This window comes from Cetorhinus maximus, chromosome 5 (assembly GCF_964194155.1).
Source record: "Cetorhinus maximus chromosome 5, sCetMax3.hap1.1, whole genome shotgun sequence".
In the NCBI taxonomy this organism is placed as follows: Eukaryota; Metazoa; Chordata; class Chondrichthyes; order Lamniformes; family Cetorhinidae; genus Cetorhinus; species Cetorhinus maximus.
This window is the reverse complement of record NC_135883.1, coordinates 174559379-174573509: the sequence shown is the minus strand read 5'-3', so window position 1 is coordinate 174573509 and position 14131 is coordinate 174559379. Positions and strand designations below refer to the sequence as shown.

The following is a 14131-nucleotide window of genomic DNA, read 5'->3' as shown; positions in this document are numbered from 1 at the left end:
ACACATAGTACTATTGCGTTCTTGTCTCATTTAGAAAAACTCACTATTCCAGGATCATCTTAGAATGCAAAGGTAACCACTGTCTTCATTTCTCTAATGCAAGCCCTCTTCATAACCCCTTACCACTTCCCCTCTATCATCCCTTCCAACAAAATGTGTATGGAGCTCATTGACCTCTTTCTCAATAAGATTGAGATTCTTTGATTAGCTTCCTCTGTTTCGTCCTTCCCTTCCACTAGCCCACCTCTTCCTCTAATCCCCCTCCTGACCCAGCCCTGAATTTTTCTCTAGATTCTCTCCAATCACCGCTAGTGGCCTCTCTAATATCTCACACTATATTTTATCAAATATAAATAAATATATCAACATGGCTACTTCCTAAAATTTTAAAAACTGGACAAGGGCTTTAAAAAGGCTGAAGCTATGTCTGCCTGTAACCCTGAACAAAAGGAATTTTATGCTGTGACCTTCGAACAATAGGAGCCAATCTCGCAGTGTCGAAGAAATTTGTGCCTCCTTATCTCTAAAGAGACGTAAGCGACCCAGCGAATGACAGACACCAAACTCAAAAGGAATTATACAAAGGCCAAAAGCCAGGCCAGGCCAGCGGAGACTACCAGTCTGCTAGGACAAAGGACCCAGCACCTTTCCTTCCAAATTCTAAATGATTGAACATTAACAGTCTTAAGAATCCAGACAAAGGAATATACATCCTTTATGAAAGCCAAAGTGGAGAAGTGGGAGTCATGCCACCTGACCACCCTAGCTGGGAAAACCAGTTACCCTACCTTGTTGTACTGCCAATCAATCTTCCTTCTTCCATCAAGCAAACAATCGCTCAGGACAAGGTAAATGCCTGGTCCCCAACTACACTCTTTATTCTGGAACTTCAGTCCCAGCGCCTACAAGACTAATTGATCTCTTTGTGCCTATCTCATCGTGGAAGCCAAATCTACTGGAAAAGTGAATTAGCCAGCGTCAGTTGATTTCTGTGAAGGAATTCACCATTGGACGTTTGATTCTGGACTCTGGACTCACCTGACAAAATAATTCTTTGTTCTGTGGTCTTTGCCCTGTAAGCCTTTCTTTCTTTATCCTCCCTCTTTTATTCTATGAATGAAAGAGGAGGCTATGTTGCGCCCCTCCTCTCGTGTTGGAGTGTGCGCAAATAAACTATCCCTCTGAGTTTACCCTATCTTGAGTTTGCTGCGGGGTAATCAATAGAAATTAAATTACACCAAAACTAATGGGTTGGAAAATATGCCACCACATAAAAAGGGGTAAATCAAAATCAAAATACCTTTCTGTTTACGGACGGGTGGTGAGAGGAGAAATCAAGGCTGTTTAAATTAAACCACCTCCTATCCATAGCACCAATTTTTGGTCCCTTGACTCTGTTCCCACTAAAGTACTGACCACCCTGTTTCTCCTCCTGTCCCCCATGTTAGCCGATATTATTAACAGTTTTCTCTCTTCAGTGTCTTTCCTCTTCTTCTAATCATCCGTCATCACCCCTTCCCTAAAAAATAAACCTTTGACCCCTATCCTTCCTGTAAACTATTGCCGTATCTCTAACCTCCCTTTCCTCCTCTAAGTCCTTGAGCATGTGCTGTTGCCTCCCAAATCTGTGCCCATCTTTCCCAGGGTTCCATGCTGGAATCCCTCCAATCAGGTTTCCAGTCCTAAATAAAAACAGAAAATGCTGAAAAAACTCAGCAGGTCTGCCAGCATCTCTGGAGAAAGAGTTAACGTTTCGAGTCCATATGACTCTTCTTCAGAGCTGTGAAAATGGTGGAGTTTGATGGTGCAATTTGAATTAAATCTGGAATTAAAAGTCTAATAATGACCGTGAAACCATTGATTGTTGTAAAAATCAGTCTGGTTCACTAATGTCCTTTAGAGAAGGAAATCTGCTATCCTCACCTGGTCTGGCCTACATATGACTCCAGATCTGCAGTACTGTTGTTGACTCTGAAAATGCCCTCTGAAATGGCCTAGCAACCACTCAGTTGGATCAAACTGCTAAAAAGCCAATAAAAAGGAATGAAACCGGACGGACCACCCGGAATCCACCTAGGTATCGGAAACGACAACAGCAATCCCAGCCCTGTCGACCCTGTAAAGTCCTCCTTACTAACATCTGAAGACTTGTGCCAAAATTGGGACAGCTGTCTCACAGACTAGTCAAGCAACAGCCTGACGTAGTCATACTCACGGAATCATATCTTACAGATCTTGTCCCAGACACCACCAACGCCATCCCTAGGTATGTCCTGTTCGACTTTCAGGTCGGACCAAGCAGAGGTGGCAGCACAGTAGTTTACAGTCAGGAAGGAGTTGCCCTGGGAGTCTTCAACGTTGACTCTGACCCCCATGAAGTCTCATGGCATCAGGTCAAACATGGGCAAGGAAATTTCCTGCTGCTTACCACGTACTGCGCCCCATGATCACCCCCCAGCTGATGAATTAGTTCTTCTCCATGTTGAACACCACTTGGAGGAGGCACTGAGGGTGGCAAGGGCGCAGAATGTTCTCTGAGTGGGAGTGCTTCAATGTCTATCACCAAGAGTGGCTTGGTAGCACCATCACAGACTGAGCTGCTAGACTGAGCCTGTGGCAGATGGTGAGGCAACCAACAAGAGGGAAAAACATAATTGGCCTCATCCTCACCAACCTGCCTGCTGCAAATTCATCTGTCCATGAAAGTATCGGTAGGAGTGGCCACTGCACAGTCCTTGTGGAGACAAAGTCCCATCTTCACATTGAGGATACCCTCCATTGTGTTGTGTGGCACTACCACCCTGCTAAATGGGATAGATTTCAAACAGATTGTGCAACTCAAGACTGGGCATCCAGGAGGGCTGTGGGCCATCAGCAGCAGCAGAATTGTACTCGAACACAACCTGTAACTTCATGGCCCGGCACATGCCCCACTCTACCAGTACTACCAAGCCAGGGCGGTTAATGTGGAAAGTGTTCTACTCTCAAGAAATGTAATTTCTAATCATTGCAATTACAAAAATTCTGAAAATATAAATTTTCCAAAAAAAGAATGCAATCTGAATGTTTTAAAATACAGACTCAGCTTTAGATCAACATATGGCAGGAACATAAATATTTCTCATTAAATTACTGCTTACCCAGGGTTCATCGTTGCAAAGAAGCCACAGGACATATTCAGTCGGATTTCTCTGCCTTCAAACACAAATCTGGAAGAAAAGAAGCAAACTGCTAATCGATTGATAATGACATAATGTACAACATTTCATAGAGCATGAATGTAGCCAACATTCAATTATTTATCACCATTGTTAAATAATCCAGCGAGTGTCATTTTGAGGCAGCTGTTTGGATGGCTGCAAGCACTTTGTTCCACAATAAGTCCCGTTGACCTGTCACCCTGTGCGTGCTGACCTACATTGGCCCCGGTTTTGCAATGTCTTCATTTTAAAATTCTCACCCTTGTTTTCAAATCCCTCTATCACCTCACCCCTCCCTATCTCAGTAAACTCTTTAAACAACAACAACTTATATTTATATAGCACTTTTAACATAATGAAACATCCCGAGGTGCTTCAAAAGAGCAGTATAAAACAAAGTTTGACACCGAGCCACATAGGAAGACACGAGGTCAAAAATGTACAGAAAAGAAAGAAAGTGAACCAGAGAGATGCAGAGGTCTAGGGAGGGAATTTCAGGGCTTGGAGCCTAAGCAAATGAAGGCACAGTCACCAATAGTGGGGCAATTATGATTGTGAATGCTCAAAAGGTGAGAATTAGAGGGGTGCAAATAGCTCAGAGGGTTATGGGGTTGGAGGAGATTACAGTTATAGGGAGGGACAAAGCAATGGAGGGATTGGAAAATAAGGATCAATTTTAAAATCAAGACATTACTTGACCGAGAGCCTAGGTCAGTGACTACAGGGGTGATAGGAGAAGAGGGGGCTTGCTGTGAGTTAAGAAACGGGCAGCAGAGTTTTCGATGATCTCAGGCACGGAGGGTAGAATGTGGGAATGCATTGGAATAGCCAACTGCAGAGGTAACGAAGGTAAGGAATGAGTGTTTTAGCAACAGGTGAGCTGAAACATGGGTGAAGTCGAGCAATGTTACGGAGGTGGAAATAGCCCGTCTTAATGATGGTACAAATATGAGACCAGCAGCTTATCTCATAATCAATATAATACTAAGATTGCAAACCAGACTGGCTTAATTGCAGACTGTTGTCATAAACATTTTAATCACAGAAAATGGTTCATTTTCAAGGCCTAAGAACTTTCTGGAGGAATTTGTGTTTTTTTTAATTAATTCATGGGATGTGGGCTTCACTGGCTGGGCCAGCATTTATTGCCCATCCCTAATTGCCCTTGAGAAGGTGGTGGTGAGCTGCCTTCTTGAACCGCTGCAGTCCATGTGGTGTAGGTACACCCATAGGGCTGTTAGGAAGGGAGTCCCAGGATGTGTTATGGACAAGGAAATAGAAAAGTTGCAAAAAAATGTTTTGGATCGGGGGAGAGTGGATTTTAGTAAAATAAGGCAGGATCTGGCCAAGGTAGACTGGGAACAGCTACTTGTGGGGAAATCTACAGAGAAGCAGTGGGGGGCATTCAAAAAGGAAATGGGGAGGGTACAGGCTCAACATGTTCCTTCTAGGGTGATAGGAAGGATTAACAAGCCCAGAGAACCATGGATAACCAGGAATATTCAGGATACGATGAGAAGGAAAAGAGAGGCTTTTAGCAGGTACAAGGGGAGCAAATCAGCGGAGGCATTAGTGGAGTACAGAAAGTACAGGGTGGAGCTTAAGAAAGCAATTAGGAGAGCAAAGAGGGGATATGAGAAAGCTCTGGTTGATAAGAGTAGGGAAAATCCCAAGGTATTCTACAAGTTTATCTTTGGGAAGAGGATAACCAGGGACAGAGTAGGGCCCATTAGGGACCAAGGGGGCAATCTATGGGTGAAGCCAGAGGACATCGGTAGAGTGTTGAATGAATACTTCACATCCATCTTCACCCAAGAGAATGAGGGTGAAAGTATGGAACTCGGGGAGAGAGACTGTGAGGTTCTTGAGCAAATTGATATAGGGAGTGACAAGGTATTGGAGGTGTTGGCAGATGGAATTTAACCCTGAAATATGTGAGGTGATACACTTTGGAAGGAGTAATTTGACAAGGAAGTGTTCAATGAATGGCATGACACTAGGAAGTTCTGAGGAACAAAGGGACCTTGGCGTGTGTGTCCATAGATCTTTGAAGGTGGAGGGGCATGTTAGTGGGGTGGTGAAAAAGGCATACGGGACACTTGCCTTTATCAATTGAGGCATAGATTACAAAAGTAGGGAGGTCATGTTGGAGTTGTATTGAATCTTGGTGAGGCCACAGCTGGAGTACTGTGTGCAGTTCTGGTCGCCACATTATAGGATGGATGTGATTGCACTGGAGGGGGTGCAGAGGAGATTCACCAGGATGTTTCCTGGGGTGAAACATTTAAGTTATGAAGAGATGTTGGATAGACTTGGGTTGTTTTCGTTGGAGCAGAGAAGACTGAGGGGTGACCTGATCGAGGTGTACAAGATTATGAGGGGCATGGACAGGGTGGTTAGGGAGCAGCTGTTCCCCATAGTTGAAGGGTCAGTCACGAGGGGACACAAGTTCAAGGTGAGGGGCAGGAGGTTTAGGGGGGAATGTGAGGATAAACCTTTTTACCCAGAGGGTGGTGATGGTCTGGAATGCGCTGCCTGGGAGGGCGGTGGAGGCGGGTTGCCTCACATCCTTTAAAAAGTACTTGGATGAGCACTTGGCATGTCATAACATTCAAGGGTATGGGCCAAGTGCTGATCAATGGGATTAGGTAGGTAGGTCAGGTGTTTCTCATGTGTTGGTGCAGACTCAATGGGCCGAGAGGCCTCTTCTGCACTGTGTGATTCTGTGATTCTGACCCAGCGACCGTAAAGGAACGCAATATATTTCCAAGTCAGGATGGTGAGTGACTTGGTGGGGAACCTCCCAGTGGTAGTGTTCCCATCTATCTGCTGCCTTTGTCCTTCTAGGCGGTAGTGGTCATGGGATTTGAAGGTGCTGCCTAAAGAGCCTTGGTGAATTCCTGCAGTGCATATTGTAGATGGTACACACTGCTGCTACTGTTCGTAGGCAGTGGAGGGAGTGAATGTTTGTGGATGTGGTGCCAATCAAGCAAACTGCTTTGTCCTGGACACTAGGCAGTTTCTTGAGTGTTGTGGGAGCTGCACTCATCCAGGCAAGTGGGGAGTATTCCATCACACTCCTGACTTGTGCCTTGTCGATGGTGGACAGGCTTTGGGGAGTCAGGAGGTGAGTTACTCGTCGCACGATTGCTAGCCTCTGACCTGCTCTTGTCATAGAATCATAGTCATAGAGGTCTACAGCACAGAAAAAGTCCCTTTGGCCCACCGAGTCTGCACTGGTCAAACAAGTACCTAACTACTCTAATCCCATTTTCCAGCACTAGGCCCATAGCCTTGTATGCCATGGGCACCGCAAGTGCGCATCCAAATACTTCTTAAATGTTATGAGGGTTTCTGCCTCTACCACCCGTTCAGACTGAGTTCCAGATTCCTACCACCCTTTGGGTGAAAAAATTCTTCCTCACATCCCCTCTAAACCTACTGCCCCTTACCTTAAACCTATGCCCCCTTGTTATTCATCCCTCCACCAAGGGGAAAAGTTCCTTCCTGTCTACCCTATCTATGCCCCTCATAATTTTATACACCTCAATCATGTCCCCCCTCAATCTCCTCTGCTCCAGGAAAATAACCCCAGTCTATCCAATCTCTCCTCATAACTAAAACTCTCCAGCCCAGGCAACATCCTGGTAAATCTCCTCTGCACTTTCTCTAGTGCAATCACATCCTTCCTATAATGCGGATTCCAGAATTGCATGCTAGCTGTGGCCTAACCAGCATTTTATACAGATCCAGCATAAGCTCCCTGCTCTTATATTCTATGCCTCGGCTAATAAAGGCAAGTATCTCATATGCCTTCTTAACCACCTTGTCTACCTGTCCTGCTACCTTAAGGAACCGGTGGACATGTACACCAAGCTCCCTCTGATCCTCGGTACTTCCCAGGGTCCGACCATTCATCGTGTATTCCTGTGCCTTGTTTGTCCTGCCCAAGTGTATCACCTCACACTTATCCAGATTAAATTCCATTTGCCACTGATCAACCCATCTGACCAGACTGTCTATATCCTCCTGTAACCTAAGGCTATCCTCCTCACTATTTACCACCCCACCAATTTTCGTGCCATCCGCGAACTTACTGATCAACCCTCCTACATTCAAGTCTAAATCGTTTATATATACCACAAACAGCAAGGGATCCAACACTAATCCCTGTGGAACCCCACTGGACACAGGCATCCAGTCACAAAAACACCCCTCAACCATCACCCTCTGCTTCCTGCCACTCAGCCAATTCTGGATCCAATTTGCCAAATTGCCTTGGATCCCATGGACTTTTACCTTCGGTATCAGTCTCCCATGCGGGACCTTATCAAAAGCCTTGCTGAAGTCCAAGTAGACTATGTCAAATGCATTGTCCTCATCTACATACCTGGTCACCTTTTCGAAAAGTTCAATCAAATTGGTCAGACATGACCTCCCCTTAACAAAACCATGCTGACTGTCCTTGATTAATCCCTGCCTCTCCAAGTGTAGATTAATTCTATCCCTCAGAATTGTTTCCAATAGTTTCCCCACCACTGAGGTTAGACTGACTGTCCTGCAGTTCCCTGGTTTATCCCTTTCTTCTCCCTGTAGCCACAGTATTTATATGACTGGTCCAGTTCAGTTTCTGGTCAAAGGTAACCCACAGGATGTTGATAGTGGGAGATTCAGTGATGGTAATGCCTTTGAACATCAAGGGAAGATGGTTGGATTCTTTCTGTTGGAGATGGTCATTGCCTGACACTTGTGCACTTGCCACTTGTCAGCCCAGGCCTGGATATTGTCCAGGTCTTGCTGCATTTGGACTTGGACTGCTTCAGTATCTGAGGAGTCACGAATAGTGCTGAACATTGTGCAATCATCAGCGAACATCCCCATTTCTGATCGTTTCATGGAAGGAAGGTATAATGGGATGAAGCAGCTGAAGATGGTTGGGCCTTGGACACTACCCTGAGGTAGTGATGTCCTGGAGCTGATTTTACTTTACTGATTATGATGGGGCAGTCATTGGTCGGGTTGGATTTGTCCTGCTTTTTGTGTACAGGACAAACCTGGGCAGTTTTCCACATAGCCGGGTAGATGCCAGTGGTGTAGCAGTACTGGAACAGCTTGGCTAGGGGCACAGCAAGATATGGAGCACAAGTCTTCAGTACTATTGCCGGAATATTGTCAGGGCCTTTGCAGTATCTGATATTCAGTACTTTCCAGGGTCCTACCATTCATAGTGTAATATCTTGCCTTGATAGCCCTCCCCAAGTGCATTATCTCAGATTTTTCCAGGTTGAATTCCATTTGCCACTGCTCTGCCCACTTGACCAGTCCATTGATATCCTTCTGCAGTTTACGGCTATCCTCCTCATCATTTACCACCCTACCAATTTTAGTGTCATCCGCGAACTTCTTGATCATACCCCCTACATTTAAGTCCAAATCATTTATGTGTACCACAAACAGCAAGGGCCCCAACACCGAGCCCTGCAGAACCCCACTGGAAACAGACTTCCAGTCACAGAAACATCCCTCTACCATCACCCTCTGCTCCCTGCCTCTCAGCTAATTTTGGATCCAATGTGCCACTCTTTGTCTTGGATCCCATGGGCTCTTACTTTCTTGGCCAGTCTGCCATGAGGGACCTAATCAAAAGCCTTGCTAAAGTCTATGTAGACCACATCAAATGTATTACCCTCATCAACACTCCTGGTTACCTCCTCAAAACATTCAGTCAGATTTGTCAAACACGATCTTCCCTTAACAAATCCATGCTGATTATCCCTGATTAATGCATGTCTCTCCAATATTCTGCCCCTCAGAATTCTTTCTATTAACTTCCCCACCAGCAAGGTTAGACCGACTTGGCTTGTAATTTCCTGGTCTATCCCTTCCTCCCTTTTTTTTAATGGGACAAAGGTAGCAGTCCTCCAATCTTGAGTATAGGCTAGATGTTGGATCCTCTAGATAGACTAGATCCTCTAGGTGCTGCTGACTGCCTGCCCCAGGGTCCTCCTATCGCATTTGCCTGCTGTTCCTGGAAAAGATAGCATTTTACAAGAAAAGGCAATTAAGCAGTTTTAAAGAAGCTTAAACCACTGGCTTTAGACCTTTTGGCAGGATTCATCTATTTTACTTTATTGTTTTATCCGTGTGTGTGAGTTAGGGTATTTAGGAAGAGTAATTATTATACTTTCATATTCCATGCTGTGTGCTAATAATCTTTGCCTTTTGGTTGACAAGCCTGGTTTTCTAATAAATTAGTAATATTGTTGTTTATTGAAGAAACCAGGGCATTGAGTGGTCATTCTGAGATTCATAGGTAAAGTGCATATTTGATCGTATACCTAGCTGGAGAAATCATTTAAATAAATGTTGTGACCCATGAAGTAGTGGAACTAGAGTCAGACAGTGCATGCCCTGCAAATGATTCTCTGACTACCATTAGATAATGGAATCATGTGAGAACAGTCCCTCCCAGCTGGATGACAGTGGAGAGGTGTTGGAGGAGGGTGGTACAGTCAATCATTGTGAAAGGCCACAGAATAACTGGCCTATAGTTTCCCTCCTTTCAAGAATGAAGGTGTTACATTTGACTTGACAGTGCAAAGATGGTAAAACGAGCATTGGGCTTGACAGTATAGAGATGGTTAAACAGACATTATCTTGATTGTATATAGATGGCCAAACAAACATTGGGCTTGAATTTATGGGAATGGTTAACCAGGCATTGGGCTTGACTGTACATAGAGAGTTAAACTGACATTGTCTTGACTGTATATAGTTGGCCAAACAAACACTGGGCTTGACTGTGTATAGATGGTTAAACAGACATTGGGCTTGACTGCCTATTGATAGCCAAACAAGCATTGGGTTTGACTATAGATAGATGGTTAAACAGACATTGTCTTGACTGTATATAGATTCCCAAACAAACATTAGGCTTGACTGCATACAGATGGTGAAACAGACACTGGGCTTGACTGTATATAGATGGCCAAACAAACATCGGGCTTGACTGTATTTAGATGACTAAAAAAACATTGGGCTTGACTGTATTTATATCTGGTTAAACAAACATTGGGCTTGACTGTTTATAGGTGGTTAAACACACATTGTCTTGATAGTATATAAATGGTGAAACAGGCATTGGGCTTGACTATAGATAAATGATTAAACAAACATTGGCCTTGAATGTATCTGGATTGCTAAACAAGCATTGACCTTGACTGTCTACAGATGGCCAAACAAACATTGGACTTGACTGTATTTTTTTTTTATTCATACACGGTGTGTGGGCTTCACTGGCTGGGCCAACATTTATTGCCCATCCTTCGTTGCCCTTGAGAAGGTGGTGGTGGGCTGCATTCTTGAGGTGCTGCAGTCTATGTGGTGTAGGTACATCCACAGTGCTGTTAGGAAGGGAGTTCCAGGATTTTGACCCAGCGACAGTGAAGGAACGGCGATATATTTCCAAGTCAGGATGGTGAGTGACTTGGAGGGGAACTTCCAGTGATGGTGTTCCCATCTATCTGCTGCCCTTGTCCTTCTGGTGGTAGTGGTCATGGGTTTGGAAGGTGCTGTCTAAGGAGCCTTGGTGAATTCTTGCAGTGCATCTTGTAGATGGTACACACTGCTGCTACTGTGCATCGGTGGTGGAGGGATTGAATGTTTGTGAATGTGGTGCCAATCAAGTGGACTGCTTTGTCCTGGACAGTGTCCAGCTTCTTCAGTGTTGTAGGAGCTGCACTCATCCAGGTAAGTGGAGAGTATTCCATCACAGTCCTGACCTGTGCCTTGTAGATGGTGGACAGGCTTTGGGGAGTCAGGAGGTGAGTTGCACGTCGCGCGATTCCTAGCCTCTGACCTGCTCTTGTAGCCACAGTGTTTACATCGCTAGTTCAGGTCAGATTCTGGTCAATGGTAACCCCCAGGATGTTGACAGTGGGGGATTCAGTGATGGTAATGCCATTGAAAATCAAGGGGCGATGGTTCGATTCTCTCTTGTTGGAGATGGTCATTGCCTGACACTTGTGTACCGCGAATGTTACTTGCCACTTGTCAGCCCAAGCCTGGATATTGTCCAGGTCTTGTACACTTGGGCATGGACTGCTTCAGTATCTGAGGAGTCGCGAATGATGCTGAACATTGTACAATCATCAACGAACGTCCCCACATCTGACCTTATGATGGAAGGAAGTTCATTGATGAAGCAGCTGAAGATGGTTGTGCCTAGGACACTACACTGAGGAGGCCCTGCAGTGATGTCCTGGAGCTGAGATGACTGACCTCCAACAACCTCAACCATCTTCCTTTGTGCTAGGTATGACTCCGACCAGCAGAGAGTTTTCCCCCTGATTCCTATTGACTCCAGTTTTGCTCGGGCTCCTTGATGCTATACTTGGTCAAATATTGCCTTGATGTCAAAGGCAGTCACTCTCACCTCACCTCAGGAGTTCAGCTCTTTTCATCCATGTTTGAACCAAGGCTGTAATGAGGCCAGGAGCTGAGTGGCCTAGGCGGAACCCAAACTGGGCGTCAGTGAGCAGGTTATTGCTAAGCAAGTGCCGCTTGATAGCACTGTTGATGACCCCTTCCATTACTTTACTGATGATGGAGAGTAGACTGATGGTGCGGTAATTGGCCGGGTTGGATTAATCCTGCTTTTTGTATACAGGACATACCTGGTCAATTTTCCACATAGCCAGATAGATGCCAGTGTTGTAGCTGTACTGGAACAGCTTGTCTAGGGGCCGGCAAGTTTTGGAGCACAAGTCTTCAGTATTATTGACGGAATGTTGACAGGGCCCATAGCCTTTGCAGTATCCAGTGCCTTCAGCCGTTTCTTGATATTGCATGGAGTGAATCGAATTGGCTGAAGACTGGCATCTGTGTGCTGGGGACCTCTGGATGAGGCTGAGATGGATCATCCACTCGGCACCTCTGGCTGAAGATTGTAGCAAATGCTTCAGCCTTGTCTTTTGCACTGCTGTGCTGGGCTCCTCCATCATTGATGATGGGGATACTTGTGGAGCCTCCTCCTCCAGTGAACTGTTTAATTGTCCACCACCATTCATGACTGGATGTGGCAGGACTGCAGAGCTTAGATCTGATCTGTTGGCTGTGGGATTGCTTAGCTCTGTCTATCACTTGCTGCTTATGCTGTTTGGCACGCAAATAGTCCCGTGTTATAGCTTCACCAGGTTAAGACCTCATGTTTAGGTATGCCTGGTGCTGCTCCTGGCATGCCTTCCTGAACTCTTCATTGTACCAGGGTTGATCCCCTGACTTGATAGTAGTGGTAGAGTGGAGGATATGCCGGGCCATGAGATTACAGATTGTGTTCAAGAACAATTCTGCTGGCTGCTGATGGTCCACAGCACCTCATGGATGCCCAGTCTTGAGTTGCTAGACCTGTTTGAAATCTATCCCATTTAGCACAGTGGCAGTGCCACACAACACGATGGAGGGTATCCTCAATGTGAGGGCAGGACTTCATCTCCACAATGACTGTGCAGTGGTCACTCCTTCCAATACTGCCATGGACAGATGCATCTGCTGCAGGCAGGTTGGTGAGGATGAGGTCAAATATGTTTTTCCCTCTTGTTGGTTCCCTCACCACCTGCCACAGATCCAGTCTAGCAGCTATGTCATTTACAACATGGCCTGCTCACTCCGTAGTGGTGCTACCGAGCCACTTCTTGGTGATGGACATTGAAGTCCCCCACCCATTCTGCACCCTTAGTGTTTCCACCAAGTGATGTTCAACATGGAATAGCACTGATTCATCAGCTAAGGAAGGGCAGGACGTGGTAATCAGCAGGAGGTTTCCGTGCCCACATTTGACCTGAATGCCATGAGACCCCAGGTCAATGTTGAGGACTCCCAGGGCAACTCCCTCCCACCTGTATAGCACTGTGCCGCCACCTCTGTGCGGTGGGACAGGACATGCCCAGGGATGGTGATGGTGGGGTCTGGGACATTATCTGTAAGGTATGGTTCCATTAAGATGACTATGTCAAGCTGTTGCTTGACTAGTCTGTGAGAAAGCTCTCCCAATTTTGGCACTAGCCCCCAGCAGTTAGTAAGGAGGACTTTGCAGGATCAACAGGCCTGAGATTGCCATTGTCATTTCCGGTGCCTAGGTCGATGCCAGGTGGTCCATCGGGCTTCATTCCTTTTTTGTGTCTTTGTAGCAGTTTGTTACAACTGAGTATCTTGCTAGAGCATTTCAGAGTCAACCACACTGCTGTGGGTCTGAAGTCATATGAAGGCCAGGTAAGGACAACAGATTTCCTTCCCTAAAAGGCATAGTGAACCTGATGGGTTTTTACAACAATCGACAGTGGTTTCATGGTCACCATTACAGTTTTAATTCCAGATTTTTATTGAATTCAAATTCCACCATCTGCCGTAGCAGGATTTGATCCTCGGTCCCCAGAGCATTACCCTGGGTCTCTGGATTACTAGTCCAGTGACAATACCACTATGCCATTGCCTCCAGACATTGTGCTTGGATGTATATTGATGGTGAAACAGGCATTGGGCTTAACTGTGTATAGATGGCCAAACAGACATTGTCTTGACTGTATATAAATGGGCAAACAATCATTGGGCTTGATTGTAAATAGATAGTTAAACAATCATTGGACTTGACTATATATTATCATGAAGCTATTAATGCATATAATATAATTGTCTGGTAAAACAGACATTGGGCTTGACTGTATACAGATGGTGAAACAGGCATTGGGCTTGACTGGATACAGATGGTGAAATAGGCATTGGGCTTGACTGTATATAGATGGTGAAATAGGCATTGGGCTTGACTGTATACAGATGGTGAAATAGGCATTGGGCTTGACTGTATATAGATGGCCAAGCATACATTGGCATTGACTATTTATAGATGGTTAGACAGACATTGGGCTTGATTGTAA

The 14131-nt window shown here is 45.4% G+C and overlaps 1 protein-coding gene across 1 annotated transcript in view; it reads right to left on the bottom strand.

Annotated features, from left to right (window-relative positions):
- The window catches only part of LOC144681154 (dynein axonemal heavy chain 6-like), a gene marked incomplete at its 3' end in the record, with an annotated part of 934896 nt that overhangs the window by 626482 nt on the left and 294283 nt on the right, over window positions 1–14131 (bottom strand). The window contains exon 29 of the mRNA XM_078542881.1: window positions 3141–3209. Within this exon, the coding sequence (XP_078399007.1) occupies window positions 3141–3209 (69 nt within the window). The remainder of the gene's footprint in view (window positions 1–3140; window positions 3210–14131) is intronic.